Source organism: Chelonia mydas, chromosome 7 (assembly GCF_015237465.2).
Source record: "Chelonia mydas isolate rCheMyd1 chromosome 7, rCheMyd1.pri.v2, whole genome shotgun sequence".
NCBI lineage: Eukaryota > Metazoa > Chordata > Testudines > Cheloniidae > Chelonia > Chelonia mydas.
In genome coordinates this window covers 24,833,708-24,857,290 of record NC_057853.1, presented here as the reverse complement: position 1 = coordinate 24,857,290, position 23,583 = coordinate 24,833,708, and the positions used below count along the sequence as shown (strand labels likewise).

Here is a 23,583-nt window from a genome sequence, read left to right as displayed (position 1 = left end):
TTTATTTCCCCTCTCACAGACAGCACCTCTCAGCATCGGCTTCCCAGGGCTGGGTTCTTAAAGGCACAGGCCCAGGGCTGGGTTCTTAAAGGCACAGGCATCCCAATGCCTCGTCAATGCAACTCCTCTTTGTCTGATCTAACCTACTGGCTATGTCTACACTACGAAGTACAAAGCGCTGCCGCAGGTGCCAGTGCTCCTGGTAATCCACCTCGACGAGGGGATTAGCTCTGAGCACTGGGCCAAGCCTGTCAGCACTAGTGCTTTAAAGCAGTCAAACTTGCTGCACTCGGGGGGGGGGGGGGGGGGAGGGGGTGATTTTTCACACCCCTGAGCCAGCAAGTTAGAGCGCTTTAACTTGCCAGTGTAGATAATCCCTGAGACTTAATTCAGTGAAACATTTTACATATATCCCAGCAGAAACAAAGAATCCCTTATCACTGTATCTGATTTCATAGAGTCTCCTAGCAGTTTCCCAAGTTGTCTTATCTGCTGCTGGGATTCCCTGAATTTTTAAATTTAATTTTTTCTTTTCATTTTAGAGCTGACTGAATTTTTGGCCTAGTGTCAAAACTTTGTTTTGAGTCAATCCACCAATGGGGATTGCATTTTTGCAACTGTTGTTTTGCCTCTCAACCTAGCCCTTAGTGTTTTTCCGCATGCCATTGATTGAGATAATGGCATAGAGAGTACAATTATAAAGTTTGTGAATGATAACAAGCTGCACGCAAACAAAATGGGAAATGACTTCCTAGGAAGGGATCTGGGGGTCATAGTGGATCACAAGCTGAATATGAGTGAACAGTGTAACGCTGCTGCAAAAAACAGAACAGAAGTGGCGGCCAGTACGTCCCTCGGCCTGCACCGCTTCCAGAAGCTCCAATTGGCCTGGAGCAGCGAACCGCGGCCACTGGGAGCCGCGATCGGCCGAACCTGCGGACGCGGCAGGTAAACAAACTGGCCGGCCCCGCCAGGGGCTTTCCCTGCACAAGCGGCGGAAGAAGTTTGGGAACCACTGGACTAGAACAAACACTTACATTGGCTAGGTGGCAGAATACCAAAAAAGGGTTGTCCAGCAGCAGCTGGCTACAACAGTGACATGCAGAAAGCAGAAGGGACTGTGCAGCATGAACCAGCTCACTTACTGGGACCTGAAACCTAGTAGTACTGTCGATTAGAAAAAGAGTCATCTGAGCCACACAGTTACACATATGCAAACCAAACAGAGCTACTCATAAACAGAAGATACTATTGCATGCTGGATTAGTAGTATGAGTGACAGGCTGCAGAGAGCAGAATGTTGTAGGGCTGCAAAAGATCTACTAACTAAGCTAGTTAATTTCAAGGAACAACCGAAAAGAGGGAGATAGGAGCACTGCTTCCTTACTTCTTTTGTTTTTTAAGGCTCAGGCCGCCATCAAATTGGCCAAATAGATACAGCCCTGCAAATCCAGGGATATCTGCTTTATATTCATGGATAATTTTTGATGATCAGATGTGGACATACATTTTCACCATGCCCCCAAAGCGCCATTTATGATACTTATACGCCTGATTAACATATTGTAGTAATGCCCATCGTTTCAAAACAGGATTTAGCAGCAGAGCTTCTACGGAAGTCAGAGGGAATTGCAAGTGTTTTACATCTCTAGAAATCAGGACAGTTATATTTAGGTGTCTAAACATGGACTCATAACTTAAGGCATCCACATTTGCAAGACTTTGCCTTACTTTCCATGCCTCTGTTTTCTCATCTGCAAAACTGAGGTAATACTTCCCTTTCTCACAAAGATATTGTGAGGGTTAATTACAGTGATTAATGTTTGTAAGCACTTTGGGAACCTTATATAAATGACACTACACAAGGGCAAGATTTCTGCCTCAAGTATTAAGTATTATTACCATTTATGAGGAGATCCTTAAAGTGTATTCCACCTTCTAAATCATATGCACATGGCGGGGTTATTGTGATTGTCTAATCTGAAAGGCCACCACAACATATCCTTATTTTGCTTCTCCCTATTTAAACTGTACTAAAACAATTTTGGACTCTTTGAGCTGGCTCTGCCTTGTTGTTTAGTTAGGTGCCTAGGCCATTGTTCATCATTGTTTGCATATGGTAAGTGAGTAGTGGGGCTCAGGCTTCTTAGAGAAAAGTGGATTTATGATGCACAGAAAATTATAAATTTCACAGAGGAAAATACTTTTTATTACAGAATTGTTGTGTTACTAATAACCCCTCAGATCTGTCAGTGGTTCTCACAATTATATGTCTTTCAATATTTGGCCATTTTTGCACCATAATTTTTTGAATACTGCTTCTTATAAAAAGAAAAAGAAAAGAAAGACATTTTTTCTAAACTTAAGTGTGCTCTCTTCATCACTGATTAAAAGTGCAAAACAAAGTGCCAAAATGTAGCCTGAACACACTTATGCATCTTAAAGAAAACTAGGATATTTCACAAACTCTTCCCAGCTCCAAACAACACTTCTCATTCCATTGTGCCAACTTCTTCCCTGACCCAGCCTCCCTGTCAACCAACCAAACAACTCACAACCCGCCCTCCTCAGAAAGGCCCTAAGTTAATAGTATTTGGGAGGGAAATAAACAGATTTTCTTTGGAATTTGAAGAAAATAAATTCACAGAAGATGAGAGGTTGATCAAGCACAAACAGAGGAAACAAATAAAAGTTATGAATAAAATTTGTTAATACTTTAAAAGTTCATACATGTTAATAATAATAAAATAAAAAGTTAAAAACCTAGGGAAATTAACTACTAATGAATATTTAGATAATAATAGTAAAAATCACTGGAAAATCCCTAAGCACTATTAAAACTCCACTTCATTCAGGGATATGTTTTCACAAAGGCATCTAGCCACTGCCAGCTGCACTCTGATGGTGAGGCTAATGCCCTATCAGAGTGTTTCCCCTTGCTGATTTTTTATTTATCTTTTACAAAGAGCTGAAGCAGTTAGCAATTAGGTTGTCAGGTGACCTTGTACTGTAACTATAAATGAGATACCGTTCCAACTTTGAAGTAAGTCAAGTGCATTTTGCTATGGGCCCCTTACTCAAACATTTGGCCAATGACAAATATGCAAATATTTTAATAGTAGGAAACAAACTTTGGAAAAAAAGATACTGTAATGTGAGCACGGCTTTACATTTAGAAATATTTTATACTCAGTGGACATTTTGATATATATGCCAGAATCTGCCAATAAATGTGCAACATTTAAATATCACAAAGTAATGTATATGCTATTAATATGATAAAACTATTAATGATAAAAGAAGTGGCTGGCGCCAATGAGTCCTGTATGACAAACATTGGAACTGTCAACATTACATTTGTTATCAAAGGAGAATTGTATTAGTAGATGTATTAGCAGAATTAATTCAAGTTTGATTTTAAAATGGCCAGTTCTAAAAATCATACACTCAATTTTCTCAAATTGAATATTGCATGTATAAATAGTCCATTAGAATAAACTGCTTGAAAAAACTGGGCAAAATGTGAAACGGAGGCTCCCGCTCCTTTCCAAAATAATTACCACTGAAGGGAGGCCACGGGTGGGGGTGAGGGGATTGGAGAGCAAGCACTCACCTTGCAGCGCCGGCTCCTGTCTCACAGACCTGGGCCCTCTCCTCATTCTGGGCATTGTGATCTGGTACACAAAGTTGCAACACCACTTAGGTTTGGCCCAGCAGCCTCTCCATTATGACAGAATGGCAGCTGGGCCAAACTTGAGTAGTGCTGTGAACCCATGCACCAGGCCATAACACCCCTTGGTTTGGGGGCCCTCTCAAATGGGAGGCATAGGGCAAAGTGGTCTTTTTGTCCCCACCTTTGGGCAGCTCTGAACACACTCATGTGAATAGTGCTTACTCAACTGAGTAGTTCCCTTGACTTCAAAATCAAGATTTTTTAAAATGGCTGCCTAAAGTTAGGTTCCTAAATTCATATTTAAGCCCCTAAACAAGTGCCAGATTTTCAAAAGCGCTGAACACCTAACAGTTTCTTGACTTCAGTGAGATTTCTTGAGTTCTCAGTACTTTCAGAAGTCAGGCCCAAATACTGAGATGCCCAAGTAGATTTAGGGGCCTAACTTTAGTCCCCTACATTTTAAAAAAATCTTGGCCCAAGTCAGGACTCCTCAGACTGTGTTTGCAGGATTAGTCCCATTGTAGTTTAAAGTAAGTCATAAAGGTCCTGTGCTTGCACATACTCTGTGTGCAGAACTACCATTGACTTGATGGGGATTCTGCAAATGAACAGATTACAGGACTGGGTCCAATCTGCTTTTTAAAACAGGAATTTAAGTATCCGTCTCTCTTTCATATCTCTATTATAATTTTTCCCCAAATCTGTCTGATTAGAAATATGAAATCCTTTGTGCACGGCTCATCTGTTTCTCTGATGATTTTGATAAGGATCATGTCCCTGGAAAGCCAGTGTTCACAAGGTCTTGTGTTTTTATTTTGTTATTTAGTCAACTGGCATTCAACTATTAGAAACAGCGATATGGTTACTTCAATTCTCATCCCAACAACCAGCCTGAGCTGTTCAAAGGCTGAGCTGACTCAGATGTCACAATCCCACCTAGTTATTCCCCAGTGGGAGAGAAAGAAAGAAGAACAGAAGTAATTTACTTCTGTCACAACCCCACCCAAGCACCTTCCTACTGGACAAAGAGGAGGAAGAGAAGAAGGGGAAAGAAAGTACAATTGATTTACCTCCAAAATCCCAGTCCCACTGGGGAAGATGTCAGACAGTCCCACCATTCAACAATCAAAGAGTGCAGAAGGCAGCAGCAGACAGATTAGGTGGGGAGAAAAGGGTTCAGAAAGGAGAGTAGAAGAATTACTTCCTAAATAACCAGTCCCCAATCAACAACGAGTTTACATAGGAAAGTGAAAAGAACAGAAGTACCATTGAGACATTGGAGGGAAAGAGAAAAATGAATAATAAAAATCAAATGCTATTTTTAAAGGGACAATTAGCAAAATTCAACACCTCGCTTTCTAAAACTAAATATTACTGTCCAAATATCATGTTCCAATAAACAGCTCTTATTGTTTACGATGTATAATTGTGATATTGTTCATGACCAACCTGGGTGGTGTACATATTATGAAAACCAGCAAAGTCTATAGCTGTGATGGTTTTTATGATATTTGTGCTTCAGGTTGCTTATGAATATGATGCTGCTCTTTACTAATCATGAGGTAAATTTATACTTCTTTGGAAGACTTTATTAAGCTCTACCCTCATCAACTTTTACCGGGTCTGAAATTGATGGCCATCATTAACACCTTCCAACATAACAATATTTCCATGATGGGATGATGGCCAGAGTGGTGAAAAATGGAATGTCACCACTTGCACTAAACAAGGTTGTGTGCTGGCTCCCACACTCTTTTCCATCCTTTTTTCAGCTATGTTAATGGATACATTTCATGACATTGACAGGGGAGTATTTATACAGTTCTGCACTGATGGGAATTTGTTCAATTTGCAACACTTCAATGCTCATATGAAAGTAGCAGAATTACTTATTAAAGAATTTTTATTTGCTGATGACTGTGCACTGGTTGCTTACTTGATTGATGACATTCAGTTCATAACTGATCACTTCATTTGTGCTGTCTATTGTTTTGGTTTCACAATCTGCCTAAAGAAAACCAACGTACTATACCAACTTGTGCTGGGGGATGCCCATGTCTACCTAATTATTAAGATCAACAACACTTCTCTCAAGTCTGTAAAGATGTTTTGCTACCTAGGGAGTATACAGTGGCAGAATGCCACAACTGATGATGATATTACCCATCACATAGCTACGGCCAGCTCTACATTTGGAATGCTTTCATACCACATACGGAACACTAGCGGAGTCAAAATAAGCACAAAGCTAAATGTCTATCAGGCAGTCGAGCTTACTACACTTCTATATGGTTATGGGAGATGGACAACATATCACTGCCACATTAGGAAATTTGATCAGTTCTATATGTGCTGTCTTTATTTTGTTTGCAGATAGTGGGCCAAGATTCCCAATACTGAAATCCTTATTTACTGTTGGATGTCTGACATTCAAAGCATGCTCATAAATGCTGAACTGTGCTAACCTGGGCATCTCACTGATATGGCCGACTCGAGAATACCCAAGGACATATTTTATGGTCAGCTAAAGCAAGGTACCCATTCTCATGGTGCCCATACAAATGATATAAAGATTCATGGAAGTCAAACCTGAAAGCATGTCACATTGACCCCAGCCACTGGGAAGCAACAGCCCATGACAGAGCAAGGTTGTGGCAGATTTGTCATGTTACCGTTAAATGCATTGAAGCGAGGCTTATTAACACCTTATGTGAAAAATATGAACAGTACAAAGCAAGGATACAATAGCCTGCAAAGGTCATGTACAATCTTGTGTGTCCCACATGTAACGATGTTTGCAATTCTTGCATTAATCTGACCTTGTATATACACGTTCACTTGTAGTATTTGCTGAATCCCTGTAGATTGATATCACGAGACTCCATCGCCATTTATTCCTTATGATCGTCCTAAAGTCTCACAGTGGCTAATGCCATCATCAGATGCTGACAGCTGCATCATGATGTAGCAATACTACATCGGAGTGTCACAACTCAGTAACATCTAATTCTTGTGCAATTACGAGAACAAAGTTTACAAGGTGGCAACTGTACCTTTTTGGGCTGTCTCTTTCCTCCATTCCTCTACTCCTGTGTTCTCACTCCTCTTCCTCTGTGACATCTAGAAGCTTTTCTCTCCCTGCTCATACTCTGCCTCTCTCTTCTCTTTCTCACTCTGTTGCTTTCTACCCCTCTTCTCTTTCTTCTCTTTTCTCGAAGTCTTTTTCTTTTGATGCATCATCTTGCAGCAGTCCCCTCTCCGCTCAGCATTACCAGCAGGGAATGAAGGAGCGCTGTGTACCAGTCCCAAGCAGTTTCAGAACTATGGTGAGGGCCCAGCAGCCGGCACAGAAGAACATCATCATTAATATTTTTAATGCAAAATATTTCTCATAGTAATTTTTATTAAACAACTGAATCTACTGAAGTTTATTCAGAACCACACTTTTAAATATCAGTAACTAGTTCGCAGTAAATATAGTACCTAATTATCCAACTCAATAGCATTCCATTGTTTTTTTTTTTTAATAGTTTAGATAGTTTTCTTGTACCATGATTAAAAGGGGCTACTATCTGTTGACTTTATGTCCCTTGTTATACAAAGCCATTGTTAAAGACAGCCTATCTCTGTCTGGCCCAAAGCTTCATTTAGATTCACTATTTTTTGTTTGTTTGTTTATTTTGTTTTGCTTTAAGTAAAGAGCTGAGAGTATAAAACATTAGCTGTGAGACATAACTGAACTTAAAAGTTTGATTTAATTTGAAAAGTAAATTGTTTAACATTTGGAAAATGTAACACAGCACAAATATATTCTCCTTAATTAGAGAGTTCTCTATTTCATGTCCTCTTATTTTCCTTGATTTTATTTTGTTTGGCATCTTTCATACATACTGCATCTCAAAACACTTTACAATTTTACTGTGAATAATACAATGAAAGAGCTAAATATTAGTAGATGGAGAAAGAAATTAATAGGTAAAGACCAGGAGTTAAGATACATTTTCATCTGAAATATGAAACTGAGACATAAGTCAATGGTGCAGAGAGAGTCAGTAAATCTTTTACAGACACTGGGAGCTACAGATGAAAAGGCTATTGCATCCAAATAATGCAATTATGTGGAAAGAAAAGCAGGAAATGAGTTCTCGAGGAACAGAGGGAACAGAGAGCATATAGAAATAAAGTCCAAGACACAGATTGGGGCAAGGCTACTGATGGATGGCTTTATAAGCAAGAATAGCATTACTGAAATGAATGGAGGTGCCCTGGCCTTGTTTGAACATGAGAGTGAGGTGGCTGTACTTCTTTATGTTTGGGAGAAGTCGGACAGTAGCATTCTCCACATCCTGCAGTCCAAAGAGTTTTGGCTTGGGAAAGCTATATGCAGGAAAGCAGAGGAGATAAAAGTACAGATAAGGATATCAGAAAAGATGGAGCTCAGGCAGTGACATCCCATAACAATGCTGAGTGGATTTACACATATTGTAGATTTCCGTCTGAAATCTCCTTCCCAGAAAAGGGAAGATTTCAGAGAAAAGATGCCAAGGTTACAGACACAGGATGCAAAAAGGAAGTCTGAGTTGAGAAATGATAGAGCTCTATGTTCAGAGTTGTATATTTCTTTGGCCTAAGAGTAGAACTTATGTTCTTAAATATTTAACAAAAAAAAAGCTCTCTTTATCTAGGTGTTTATGTGGGAGCATTAGAATATTATCTGAGTGGCTGGGATGAAGCAACAGGTTTATCTGACTATTCCTCTTCTCAAGAAAAAATTACATTACTATAAAGTCATTTTACTGATGTACAGAAAATAATCCAATGAATCCAGCATCAAGACCAAATCTCTCAGTAAATATTAAATGGTTTTAGAACTGAGAAGTGTAGAGAGGTTTCTGATTGGTAACGATGTTGGATCATATTAAAGAAGTTCTGTATTAAAATCACAAATGAGTTTGATTCCCCATAGTTTAAATTCCAGGGTATTACTAATTAAGAGGTCTCTTGGTTTTTGGTACTGTTTCTCTCCCTCTGTGTATGAAACTTGCAAGCTACTAATTGTGTTAGTACATTCTAAGACAGAGTCTGTTCTCAAAGCAATTCACAGAGACTCAAAGCAATACTCTAACAACAGAAACAGCACCCAGAGACTCCCCGCCCTTTTGTTGTATTAACAATTGTGATTAAAATAGAGATAGAGGATGTATGTGGATGGATGCTTGGTGTGGATAATAACTGAATGATCAGGGAGGTGCCAGCCTAAGAATCCAGTGTCCATCGGCTGAAGAAGGCGTCAAGTGGAAATAACCAGAGGACCCCCGGAGGGCAGACTGGAATCCACCCAACAGCCTCAAGAATGGGAGAACCAAAGAACAAGATAACATCTTGGAGCCGTCAGGAATGTGCCATCTGCTGATTGATTCAGCAACAGCATGATGCAGCAATTCCCATAGACTGGCATAGGAAGAAATTCCTATAAAAATAGACTCTAAAAAGTGAGAACTTTGGGGTCTGATTCTGCAAACCAACTTCCAGGAGCATCAGATGAGCATCTGACAAGGCCCTGCTCCCTCCTCATGTCCAGGCCACCTGGCCAGTGGCTTGGCATGAGCAACTCTAAGGCTGGTAACTATGATAACAACTTTGCAGAACCTGTGTGTGTGTGTGTGTGTGTGTGTGTGTGTGTGTGTGAATAAATATGAGATTGAATGGAAAGTTATAGCTATAACTAATTGCTTACTATGATAACAACTTTGCAGAACCTGTGTGTGTGTGTGTGTGTGTGAATGAATGTGTGAATAAATATGAGATTGAATGGAATGTTATAGCTGTAACTAACTGCTTACTATGATTCTTTCTGTATTCACAATAAATGTGGTATTTTGCCTTTTTCCCTTTAATAAGATCCTGCTGGTTTTTATTTTATTGGTACAACATTTTGGTGGAGAATTGCGAAAGGGGGAATATTGGTAAAAAACCTCAGTTATTGTAAATATTGGTGTGCACACCGCCAGCTCTAGTGAGCTAGGCATTTCTATTAGGTTAACCAGACCTGCTGGCCTCCGAGAAGGTAGCAGGGGACCTGCTGGCCTCCGAGAAGGTAGCAGGAAAAACAGATTAAACCAGACCTGCTGGCCTCCGAGAAGGTAGCAGGGGACCTGCTGGCCTCCGAGAAGGTAGCAGGGAAAACAGATTAAACCAGACCTGCTGGCCTCCGAGAAGGTAGCAGGGGACCTGCTGGCCTCCAAGAAGGTAGCAGGGGACCTGCTGGCCTCCGAGAAGGTAGCAGGGAAGAACAGATTAAACTAGACCTGCTGGCCTCCGAGAAGGTAGCAGGGGACCTGCTGGCCTCCGAGAAGGTAGCAGGGAAAACAGATTAAACCAGACCTGCTGGCCTCCGAGAAGGTAGCAGGGGACCTGCTGGCCTCCGAGAAGGTAGCAGGGAAGAAATAGGTTAACCAGACCTGCTGGCCTCCGAGAAGGTAGCAGGGAGAAATAGGTTAACCGGACCTGCTGGCCTCCGGGAAGGTAGCAGGGAACCTGCTGGCCTCCGGGAAGGTAGCAGGAGAAAAACGCATAGATTAAGCTATGATTTCAGAATCTAGGCTGTGTCACTTGCTAAGTAATACCATCAGTGACAAAGAGATTGAAATATCCATGTTAAGATGTTTAAAAGAAAACAGGGTAAGCCAGTACCAGAGGGAGGAATGGAGTCAGAAGGAACTCCAACCTCACCTTTTGTTAAAGAAATTACACCTTTTAAACAAATCCTTCAAAAATTTGGCCACAGTCCTTGGACTAAACAAGCCCTAGCTGATGTCTGCACTATTTCGGACCTAGAGGATAGATTGGCTCAGTATATCCTCATATACAAACCTTCTAGTGCTGCCAAAAGAGATGCAGCAGCAATTTGGTTGTTGTGGGAGGCATGTAAGGATTCTTCCCTCCGCTTGTCTTCATGTAAAGAGGAAAAGGCACAAATGGAAAAGGGAGCAGACAATTGGAAGGTGCTGGCTACAAATACCCAAAGCCAGCTGAAAATAGTGAAAGAGGCACTCCAGGAATACAAAAAGAGTGAAAAAGTTAACTCTGCAGAGGCTGAAGGGAGGCAGGTAAAGGGGGAGAAGGTCCTATGTATGGCACCCCCAGGCATAATTACAAAGAGAAAAGAGAGTAAAAAAAAAAAAAGTTAACTCTGCAGAGGCTGGAGGGAATTAAGCAGCTAAACTTTGCGAAAATGTTAAAAAGGAAAAAAGTGTTAGAGAAAGAGCATTCTTGGTTTCTTTGCAGCCATTCTGAAAGAAAAATGGGCCCTTTTCCAAAGGAATGTCTGTAAATTAGCCAGGCAAAAATAAACTATCTGATTAAAATCATTTGACTGGACAATTTAGTCAAATTTGCTAAAAGAACATAAGAGGCTTCTATTGGAAATTAATTGCCTCAAATGTATAAAGGGAATGTAAGCTGTAAAAAAAAAAAAACAGAGCAGCGTGGAAGGGATGTTAAGGAAAAGAAAATGTGTATGTATCTGTCTGTGTGTGTGTAAATATGTAAAGTTCTAAGGACCAGTTGGTTTTGTTTTTGTTTTAAATAATGCCACTAAAAATCCATTTGACTCTTTAATTCAAAGTTGCAAAACTGACAGACCTTTTTGCTAGACACAGGTAATTAGTGTTGTTTGGCTTTGGGATTTGGCATTTAACCCTTAAAAGGTAACTCAATGCTTTACAAAATTTAAAATGTTTTTAAGTTGTGGCTGCAGCAGGGCAGTCAAAATCAGGAGAATATAAAAAAAAAAAATTCTGGATTCTTTTTGTTTGTTTGTTTTTTGTTTGTTTGTTTTTGTAACAAAATAGCAGATGAGAGTTGTAGTAAAAAAAAAAAAATTAAAAAAAAAGACAGTGCCTCTCTGAAGCAACAGCAGGGGTGAGGTGCACAAAACAAGAAGAAGCAATGTTAGAAACACTGAGTCTTAAAATGGCTCTGAGTAATCAGACTGTCACTTTGATAAAGGTACATGAAAACTCTGTAAGCAAAAAAAAAGAAATAGTGACACCTTATGTAAAAATGGATTTGGATAATGTTATAGAAGTTAAACTATGGAAGGAATGTGCATTTGCCCCAGAACATGTGCAGGGTATATTGTAGAAGGGGCAAAAGAAATGCAAAAATACCATGCTACTTAATTAAAATGCTATTAGGGCTCCAAAGGGAGCCACAATAGGTTGGGTTTTCTTTTTCAGATTGCTGTGTGTTTTGGAAGCAGAAGTTAAAAGTAATCAAAACTCTGGTGAAAGTTGATTGTGTCCCTTTTAAGATAGAGTCTCTGAGCTGCTGATGGCTTTAAATCCAAAAGCAGGAAGCCTCTGTGAAAATGCAAATTACCTAAATGATAAAGGAAGGAAAGAACTAGCAGCACAAAGAAGCTGCAGATAAAGGACATACCTGGTCAGCAAACAAATTGTCTAAATAAAAGGCATGGGATAACAAGATAATTTTAATAAATTTAATGATAATAAGTATCCCTGTAACAACGTATAGTGTGTATGATTTTTGGGAAAACCCTTTAAGGTCGTATGGTAATGATGCTTCTCAGTTATTACCTGTAAATAAAACTTAAAGCTTAACACAGCAGGAAAAACATTATAAACTTGGTCTGGTGAATAAGAAGGAAAACTCAGGGATTTAATGACTAAACAGTGGGATAATTTCCCCATAACCCTTAAAAGATAAAAGCCATTGAAACCTGGCCTGCCTATAGAACAAAAACAGGAAAATGTGGGGGCAATTCCTCTGTTTTGCCTGCAATCAGCAAGGGTATTTGTAAAAGAAATATTTTAAGCAATAATCTGCCACCCCAAAAGGGGTAGAAACATGTTCTTTTTGTCTTTCAGAAAATCAGGAAAAGCTGATGCCAGCTGAAAAGAACCCAATACCATGAATCTACTGTCACAACAGAAATTGTGTTTTGTGTTCTGTGTTTTGTCTTGTGTTTTGTCTTGTTGCTAGCACTGTTGTGTGTTTAAAAAAAAAAAAATACTGAAGACCTGCAGAAACTTAAAAATAAATTAAGCTTTCTGTCCCAGCTACAGGACAGCCTGATACAAAAACAAGTACATGCCAATGTAGACTTGGTCCAAATTGGTCTGGGTAACCTAAAAGGCCGATGGAATCTTTAGTAATGGCTTAATACTATCACATGGCTTATCCATAAAAAAATATATATATATATTAGAAATAGGAAACTACACAGCCATAGCTCTGGGATGCACTGAAATGCAGACACTTGCACTAGCTACTTTGGAACACAAAATGTTCTGGGTCATATTGGGAAATATTAAGGGTTTGATGCCTTTGTTAAAAAAGAAAGAGATCATTGTTTGACACTTATCAATATGAATGGATGCAATATGTTTCCAGTATTGTAAAACCAGACTTGTTAATGGGAGAAATTGTTGTCAAAATTGCATACCAACAGTCCCTGGAGGCAAAGGTATTGAAGGTTAGCCCACTCCCCATATTACACATGGGATCCTTCTGGCTACCCTGGACCTCGAGCCAGTGGGCTGGGGAGGGAGGGAAGCTATTGGACACTAGAGGTTGTACCGAATGGACTCCTCAAAAGTGGGTGTGCCTCACCTTGCCTGTTGCCCCAGAACCTTGTAGTAAAAATACATAACTAGGATCGTGTATGTGGCATGAATTGGAATCACAAACTCAAATTGCCTCACAGTACCTTCTCTTGAATAGGCTACATAGAAAGTGACACTGACGATTATATATCTTAGTGTCAAAAGGGGGATTATGTTGGATCATATTAAAGAAGTTCTGTATTAAAATCACAAATGAGTTTGATTCCCCATAGTTTAAATTCCAGGGTATTACTAATTAAGAGGTCTCTTGGTTTTTGGTACTGTTTCTCTCCCTCTGTGTATGAAACTTGCAAGCTACTAATTGTGTTAGTACATTCTAAGACAGAGTCTGTTCTCAAAGCAATTCACAGAGACTCAAAGCAATACTCTAACAACAGAAACAGCACCCAGAGACTCCCCGCCCTTTTGTTGTATTAACAATTGTGATTAAAATAGAGATAGAGGATGTATGTGGATGGATGCTTGGTGTGGATAATAACTGAATGATCAGGGAGGTGCCAGCCTAAGAATCCAGTGTCCATCGGCTGAAGAAGGCGTCAAGTGGAAATAACCAGAGGACCCCCGGAGGGCAGACTGGAATCCACCCAACAGCCTCAAGAATGGGAGAACCAAAGAACAAGATAACATCTTGGAGCCGTCAGGAATGTGCCATCTGCTGATTGATTCAGCAACAGCATGATGCAGCAATTCCCATAGACTGGCATAGGAAGAAATTCCTATAAAAATAGACTCTAAAAAGTGAGAACTTTGGGGTCTGATTCTGCAAACCAACTTCCAGGAGCATCAGATGAGCATCTGACAAGGCCCTGCTCCCTCCTCATGTCCAGGCCACCTGGCCAGTGGCTTGGCATGAGCAACTCTAAGGCTGGTAACTATGATAACAACTTTGCAGAACCTGTGTGTGTGTGTGTGTGTGTGTGTGTGTGTGTGTGTGAATAAATATGAGATTGAATGGAAAGTTATAGCTATAACTAATTGCTTACTATGATAACAACTTTGCAGAACCTGTGTGTGTGTGTGTGTGTGTGAATGAATGTGTGAATAAATATGAGATTGAATGGAATGTTATAGCTGTAACTAACTGCTTACTATGATTCTTTCTGTATTCACAATAAATGTGGTATTTTGCCTTTTTCCCTTTAATAAGATCCTGCTGGTTTTTATTTTATTGGTACAACAACGAGTGTTTTTGTGTCATTCAGCATAATGACCAGAAAATCAGAAAGTCTGAGATTCCTGGTTGGGGGTGTTGGAAAGGGAGCTGTGTATATAGCATTGCTAACCCCAGCCATTCAAAAATCATGGGTGATGACCGAAAAAATCATGAGATTGTAAAAAAGTCACCTTTCAATTGTCTCCTAATTTGGTTTCTGATGTTTAAGCCTCCAGGGTTCACATTTTCAAGCTTTTCTCTGCAGCCATGAGGGCCAGAAACTTACTTTGAAAAGAAAGATAAAATTCTCACGGAATCACATGACTCCAGGGGTTGGGGACTTTAAGGAAAAAACCCAAATACTATGAAATTCACAATAAAAGCTTGAGAGTTAGCAACAGTATGTGTATAAATTCCATTTCACAGCAGAAACTGCAAACTTCACACTTGATATTTTCTGAGTGATTATTAATGACAATGACGCTAAATATTCTCATTTATAGAACACCTTTCTTTGAAAGTTGGCAAAGAGCTTTTAGAGCTATCAGCAAACTTTTGCCCCTACCTTATCTTTGCAAGCTGCACAAGGTGAAAGAGAGAAGTGGCACCATATATGTAGTGGGTCCTCAGGCCAGTCTGCTGTCAGAAAGAAGACTGGATCTGAGAAGATATACTCTAAAAGGCATTTTCCTGTAGCTCTAAAAAGAAGCAACACTTACTTCCCCTTCCCATCACATGGTGTCCTGTGGACTGCAGCATACACGCAGACCACCCATTCAAGTCATGACCATCTCTCAAAGCAGAAGATTATGCCTCTTGAGACTGTGGATTATGACTGGGCACATGGACTCCCTTCCAATCATTCAAGAGAAGTTACAAGGTTATTGCTTAGAGATGGCTAAAGTAATTGGGTCTTGAGCTTTGTGATTTTGACATTTAACAAACATACTCTAGTTACACAATATAGCACTGTTTATTGTTTCTTATTTGCTATTTTATATTATAGCATATTCAGTGCCCAAACTTGTTCCATTATTCCAAGGCAAGGAGCATTCCAAGATCATTGTGCCGGAGGTCAGACTTGATGATCATAATGGTCCCTTCTGACCTTAATATCTATGAATCTATGAATCGTCTGACTAAATGAAAAAAAGACAAGCTCATGTAAAATTTATAGGAAGTTACACCAGCTATGTGTGTATCAGACAAGACAGACCACAGTCCTCATGATGATGTTTCTAGTATCTCACTGCCAAAAAACAAGTGTCCTGCATCCACACAGATTAGAAAAAAATCAATTTACTGCTTCTGGTAATCTTGCCAAGCCACAATGATTTCTTTTCTAATTATTCATTCATACATCAATCTACCGCAGGTGAAAAGGAAAGCTAACATTATGCCATATATGCCAGCAGTTACTCAATGCTTTCCTGTTTAGTGTAAGAAAATTACTTCAGTTATATACAGTAACAACCTTATCATCTGCAGTGCACCACACTATTGTGGGGCACCCAAAAAGACAGAATCCACTCCCGAGCTCAAAAGAGCATGGGTATGATCCACCACGGTGCTGTTCCATGTGCTCTGCCCTGCCCTTTCCCACCCTTTAGCATACCTCTTCTTCATCCCACCCTGTCTCCCCTCCTACAATGAGTGAAGAGTGGCTCTAAACCACCTGCAGACTTCTCTCTCTCAAAGAATCCTCAGCTACTCCTTAAGGGAAGTTTTCCAGGTGCTTTGTGCTGCCTCAGCATGGAAAGCACCAGAGCTGTTGCCAAGGATCTGGGCATAATTCAGTAATATAGAACCCAATTTTGCAAGGTACTGAGTGGCCCCAGCACCCATTCAAGTCAGGATAAGTCTTCTACTGTTTTCTTTATGATTATTCCATCATGGTTCAGTGGATATACGTAAACTTGGATATACCAAATAAGCACTATTGGCATTCATAGTTTTGTTTTTATTCAAGGCAATTTCAGTAACTATGTTGATGAACACTTAGAAGAGTCAAGCTTTAAACAGAAACCTGGTTTTAATCTAAACAGTAGCAGAGGAGGGCATCCTGCTATAATGCAAGATATTCCATTACATTAACTGCAGGACATCAAATATTGGTTTGGCTCAGTTGCTGTCATTTCATCACTTTCCATACTGATTTTTTCAACAAAAACAAAACTAGAAAGTCTTAGAGCCCTCATCCAATTACATAATAATTAGTCCTATAAAATGAAAAATGCAAATAAGATCAACCAAACAATAGTTACAAAAACCAAGTTAATCCATTGAATCAAAACATGACACAATTGGTTTCTAAGCAATCCTGATTGGTGATCATTAATTATCTATGAGATAATCTCAAAGGTCTGAACTTAGTGACCTAGAACTGTCTCATTCCACACTGGGCAAAATAAGGATGTTTGCAAATGATGTTACCTGGTTTTTGTGCATGACTTTTGTTGAGACTAGTAAAATAAACTTTTTAATTTGTTTTAGGAGTCATATTTCCTTTTATTAGTAGACCTTCAGATCAATACTGCATTAAGCTTCTTATACACAATAGAACAAATTCCTGTTCTAATTTTTATTACTTCAGCGAATTTTCAATTCCAAACTTTGGACAACTAGTAAAGTGTGGTATTGAACTGCTAATGGTATGGTATTGGAAGCTTAGTGGCTAATTGTGGCTCTTAAAGGGACACTCAATTTGAAAATTATATGTACTTACATGTTACAAATAGCAGCTAATGTTATTAAAACTGAAGGAATATTTTAAATATAATTTACATCTTTCCTTTAAAGGAAAGGGAAAACAGACTTGTAAGTTTCACTAAGGTTTATGCTCAGTATGTGGACATTTTTACTTTAAGGTTCTCACAACTAGACCGTGCTACAATGTCTGTATTGCAAATATTACATTTATTTTTCTCTTAAATTGCTTCCACTGCAATTTAAACAATCATGGAAATATTTCTATCAATCATTGCATAACTATGTCAACCATTTGTTCTTAATTGCCCCCTACTTCTCCCATCTCTCAGCTCCATACAAACAGCTACATATATTCAAGAGAATTTTGTATTGTATTATTGCTCCATAATGTGGTCTCAGTGTTGCCATTACATTATACTATATTGGCACGTATGTTAAGTTTAATGTACATATTGAAAATACCTGTTAGAGACAGAGATTAACATTTTTATTAGTTACATCAAAATCCTGTGCACATGGTTAACTTTTATAAAGTAGGTTTCAGAGTAGCAGCCGTGTTAGTCTGTATTCACAAAAAGAAAAGGAGTACTTGTGGCACCTTAGTGACTAACAAATTTATTTGAGCATAAGCTTTCGTGAGCTACAGCTCACTTCATCGGATGCATTCAATCAATGCATCTGATGAAGTGAAAATGCATCCGATGAAGTGAGCTGTAGCTCACAAAAGCTTATGCTCAAATAAATTTGTTAGTCTCTAAGGTGCCACAAGTACTCCTTTTCTTTTTATAAAGTAATAATTATCAACTACATGTTTTAGTTACATAGCTTTATCTCCAGTCCAGCCCATTTTCTACAGGAGGTTTCTCTGGTGATATGGGACACTGATTGACTACATACTAATACTGATAGGGAATTAACTTTGTTTAAAATCCTACATAGAAAAACTACATCCACATATATCTCCTTACTAGGAGCTTTCTTGGTTTATAGGTGAGGGAGTTGGTGGTAGAGAATTCTCACGGGTGCCCCACTTCTAGAGCTTTGAATTTTACTTGAGAACTCTTTTGAAACCTTCAGGCCAATGTACAAAGGCCATCTTTTTCTATTGTCATCTGGGGATGACTAAGGTTTATGGATGGAGGAGGTTCTTAGAATATTGAAGGATTAAGTTAATGGAGATATAACAATTTACAACAACTGAGGAAGTGGGCCAGTAATTTTAATTTTCTGGCAGGGAACCTAGACCCTAACTCAGGAAAGCAACCCTAATCAGGATAGCACTTAAGGCCAAATTTAACTTTAAGCCCCTTGAAGCCAACACTACCTGCAACTTAAGTCCTATGGAATGGGCTGAAATAGCAGCTGCACTGGCAGCTGCTCATCAGCATCACTCCGTGGTCTAGGCTTATTATCTACATTTTATAGATGGGGAAACAGACACTGAAGTTGTGATTTCACAGAGCAACTCTGTGGCAGAACCAGGATTAAAATTGAGAAGTTCCTGGCTTCTTGGAAGTATATCTGAATGTAACACCTTGCTTTCCCCCCATACCCCCAGTGGGTGGTATATGAACAAAAGCTTTACATGAATAAGACTCAAAAGATGTAGAATTGGTACTGGATTAAATTACAGTATTAGTGGTAGATATAAACAATTTAGCATGCTATATTCAACTGTTTAGGCACAGACAATCCAAGTAATGTAAATGTTCCATCGGAACATGCCTCAGGTGTATTGCTCCAGTTATAATAAAGAAAGTTGTTTTTATGTTGCTGTTGTAATGCAAGATACTAAGCAATCAGCAGCAATTAAGTCTAAGATACTGTATGTGTCCTATGAAGAGCAGACTAACATTGAAAGATGAGAATGGAGTATTTGCCTTAACTGGATAATATGAGATCCCTGATGTAAAGCAATGTGTATCATGAAACAAATGTGAAGTTAGTGGCCCTTCTGTGCTGTTAACATCTCATGAAACCAACAGCACTGTAACGGAGAAAAAGCTGATAACAATTATGCTAAAGAGACTTTGTGCAACACCATTGGTATGATATGAATGGAAAGCATCCCATTGTTAACATTCACTAATTGAAAGCTGACCACCAGAGCTGTTGCTATTATTATGTAACTAGTCCTGTGTTGTAAATTGCTTTGTCAGTCTTCTCTTGTGAGAAAAAAATTCCATTATGAGAGACAGTAACCTTATTTAGGTGTTTTGTCAGATAATAGAGTGAGGCTTGTAGGCATTAACCTGACTGGCTTAGTGTGATTTATTGCTGTTGTAAACTTTGTTTCCAGCATTAAGGTAGACAATAGCTTCAAATTACCTGGAACAGGTTAAACTGTGGAATAGATCTTGTATGTTGGGAGGGAGAGAAATTACTCCTGCATCTCTAGTACCATCTTCGCTATCCAAATCAGGGAGGTATCCAAATTCTTGCATTCTCTGAGTCTACCCCCATTGTAGATACTTTTCTGCTAGTGTGTGAATTCGCCATGCTTTTGGGATTTGTTGGTTTTCCTTAATGAACCCTTTTATTTGAAAGTTTTGTTTGTTTTAATACCTTTTGTTTGCTGCCTTATTATATATCAATGTATTATAGATCTAGAATTTTGGAGTATTAAGAATTTCATGTTAATGAATATTTAGATCTTAATTTAGTTATATCAATACAGTATATATCTCTTTAGATTACTTTTCATTTACTGCATTCTGATTAGTTGGGTTTGATGAAAGTCTCTCAGTGATATTTTTTAACATGGTTACAACTTTCAAATTCAGTTCTCAAAATAAAGTATGAATTACTAACTTTGATAACCTCTCTCCATACTGAAGTAATCTTTCCAGATTAATGACAGGATTCAGAGTAGCAGCCATGTTAGTCTGTATCCGCAAAAAGAAAAGGCACCTTAGAGACAAATGCATACGATGAAGTGACCTGTAGCTCACGAAAGCTTATGCTCAAATAAATTTGTTAGTCTCTAAGGTGCCAAAAGTACTCCTTTTCTTTTTCCATATTAAAAGTCTTTTTTCAACAGTGAGGTCAAATAACTTTCCATTTTGTATGGAACCCATAAAGATTACAGATAATTCATCAATGAAGCTACATATCGGAGTATATTAAGGAAAACTATCTACACTGAGTTAAGGAGGTCTTTTATCTTATTTGTGGCAATTATCAGGGATTTTTGCTTAGTCTCTGGCGCCTTCACATAAATCACAACTGAATGCTCTTGGTCAATATTTGGAGATGTAGTTCATTCCCAATGTACCTACCACAGACTCCTTGCAAATGCCAGGCACTATAAAACACACACTTCAGCAATAAAAAAAGCACACAAATAAACATTGACCTTCCATTCTGCAGACCAACCAATAGCATGGGTACAACTTCAAGCAATAAAAACAATTGTTTTCTCTTTGCCCATGAAACTACTAGGAAAACAAGACTGGTAAATTTCTGAATCAGATGGGTTTCCAAATAGATTCCAAAACATCTAGCAAGACTCAACTTCAGTGAATTCTCCATTAATGTAAATGTAAAACACAGCCACCTGCTATTCCATCTTTCCTATTCACTATATTTGTGAAGTCAGCACTTCCCAGCACTGAAAGAAAGTCCTTCCTCTAGAAATGTTAGTGCAGCTTACCAAAAAACAACCACTCTCCAGTAATAGAAAGAAACAAGGGTTCAAAATTCAACCCTTATCTCTTTCAAGAATACACTAATTTGAAAATAATGTACCTGGGAAGGTTAAATTTTGTCTATTCATATAGTTATTTAATTAGCAAAGGAAATAAGATACAGAGAACATTTAATTACAAACAGAACTATATTGCGACTGGAGAAGACAGTGGAATTTCTCCATTTTTCTCCAGTTCTCTCACTTTTTGCTATTTACAGCTGACCTGTATTACTGACAACATGCTGTATTCAGAGGTTTTAAGAAACTAATTCCATATGACGTGAGCATCATACACAGTAAAGAGGACAAAGATTTTGAGCCAGATGCTCAGCTGGTGTAAATTGGTGTGACAAATACATCAATGTTCACCACCTGGGGATACAGCCCTCTGAGTATCTATCTCCCTGCACAATGCAGTAACTAAGGGATTAATCCTACAAACACAAGTTGGACATGTGAGTAACTTTACTTAAGTTAGTTGTCTCATGGAGTAGGACACAAGAGGCTGGCTTGCTAGTGTTTTTCTTCTGTGTCTTCTAAGACTTTGACAAAAGCAAACAATGAGGAACTATCATTCTTTGGGATTTATTGTGTTCATACTAATCCAATAATGAAAACAGAAATGTGATGAATTTAAATAAAGTACTGCATCTGGTTTTGTTTTTGCTTTCTAAAAAAAACAAAAAACCAAAACCCAGCTAAGTAATTAAAGAATTTAAGGAAACTAGCACTTTTTCCTCCTCCTTGCATTGTCCTAACAAGGCCTGTTTGTGCCCAATACACTCCTGTTGCAGTTAGTTTCCACATAAAATAAACATATATCTTAGATTTATCTCTTCCCATTGTACTATGGCTGCAATGAACAAAAACTGTTTGCTCCGAGTCACTGAAGTGTACAGCCTAATTTTTCAGAGGTGCAGCACACACTCAGCTCCCACTGAATTCAAGAAGAGCTTCAGTGCTTAATCTCATCTGAAAATCAGATGGTTTATTTTAACGAACATACTACTTTAAAAATAAGAGACCAATACAGCAAATCCTTACTTAAGCAAATTGTCTCATACATCAGTGAAATTACTTGAGAGAGTAAATGTTTGCAGGATTGGTCCCTGAATCAGCAAAATGAATTTACCGAGTGGGGAGAAAAGCAGTTTTTGTCAATTGCAGCTTTTGTCCAATAAGAAGTCTTAGCACCTAGTATGGTTATTTTTCCTATTATAAGCAACATTCAATTTTAAGAACAGAAAAGAATATTGATTAAAGAGTGACAGTTTCAAGGCTTTGTAGATAAAAATGAAGTTGGAGGACTACTGCCATCATACAAACTGGATAGGATAATCACGGTCATCCATTAAGCTCATCGAAGTCAGATATGTTAAGGAATATGTCTTAAGGCATAACAGTTTTGACACTCACTTTTCAAAGATTCTACATGTGCTCGCAGAGTTTTCAATATAATTCAGCACACAACAAAGCCTTCAAAATTAGAATGCATGTTCTTGAATAACTACCTGGAGAAATCTTCTGGCTACATATAGTAAATCATAACTCTCCGCTTTAAGGTCTACAGATATGTGCAGTTTAAAAAAAATGGTTACAAAAAATGGAAAAGGCCAGTTAAAGGAATTGGTACTTTTATTGGACTAATGGATGAATCCCCAAACTCAGAAAATCAGTTTTCTTGTAGAGACACAAGGTGGGTGACCAAGCTGGACCTTACTGGACCAAGTTCTTGATGAGAGAGACAAGCTTTCAAGCTTAAACAGAGTGGTTTGTGACCGTGAGTGACAAACTCAGGGCAGACTGTCAAGAAGCAAGGCAGAGACCCCAAATTGGTTATGTGTTATAGATTTCAACAATCCAATTACAAGTTGAATTCCTAAAGCACTATAATAGTTTTACCATGGAATCACAGACAGTTGTCTCTGGCATTTCTATCTTGCCACTCAGGCAAGAAAGCTTGTAAGCTCGAAAGCTTCTCTCTCTGACCAACAGAAGTTGGTTCAATAAAAAAATATTGCCTCACCCCACCTTGTTGCTCTAATATCCTGGAACCAACACACCTACGACACTGCATACAACAACGGAAGACACTGAATTCTGCCATCTGAAATGGAGTTTCCTTGTATACTGTTAGGCCCCAATTCACGAAAGCACCTCTATTCAGCAAAGCACTTAAGCATCAGCTGACATCCCATTGAAAGCAATGAGACTTCACCATATACTAACAGTTAGGTATGTTAATGTGTTGCTCAACACAGATGACTAGATTTCCTGAATCAGGGCCACGTGAAGTAAATTAAAGGTTTTACTTTGTTGATGGGACTATATACATTGACTTTGGGTTGATTCAATATCAAATGTCACGATGCTTGGTTTTCATATATCATCTGATAAAAATCTTTACCACTATAAACTTTGTGGAAAATGTTTCACAGTATTATTGGATAAGAGAATGAATAAACAAGGAAACAATATATCTAATCTCAAATGGGTTTGATCCTGAGAAGTGCTGAATTTTCTCATGAGATACTGGGGGCACTCAGTACTTCACAATACTGTATCATTAATTTTCCCAGTTAATATTTATAATTTATAATTAATTTGCCCAGTTAATATTACCAGCTTAACTATGTTACATCCAAATGGTTTTGTCAGTACAAAACCATTTGGATGTAACATAGTTAAGCTGGTAATATTAACTGGGCAA

The 23,583-nt window shown here is 38.6% G+C and overlaps 1 protein-coding gene across 1 annotated transcript in view; it reads right to left on the bottom strand.

The window, feature by feature from the left end:
- Positions 1-16,050, bottom strand: part of IL17RD (interleukin 17 receptor D) — a 116,166-nt gene extending 100,116 nt beyond the window's left edge. The window contains exons 1-2 of the mRNA XM_043550616.1: positions 15,042-16,050; positions 6,727-6,994 (exon numbers count right to left, since the gene is read on the bottom strand). Of these exons, the coding sequence (XP_043406551.1) occupies positions 6,727-6,793 (67 nt within the window). The 5' untranslated portion in view covers positions 6,794-6,994; positions 15,042-16,050. The remainder of the gene's footprint in view (positions 1-6,726; positions 6,995-15,041) is intronic.
- Positions 16,051-23,583: the final 7,533 nt, after the last annotated feature.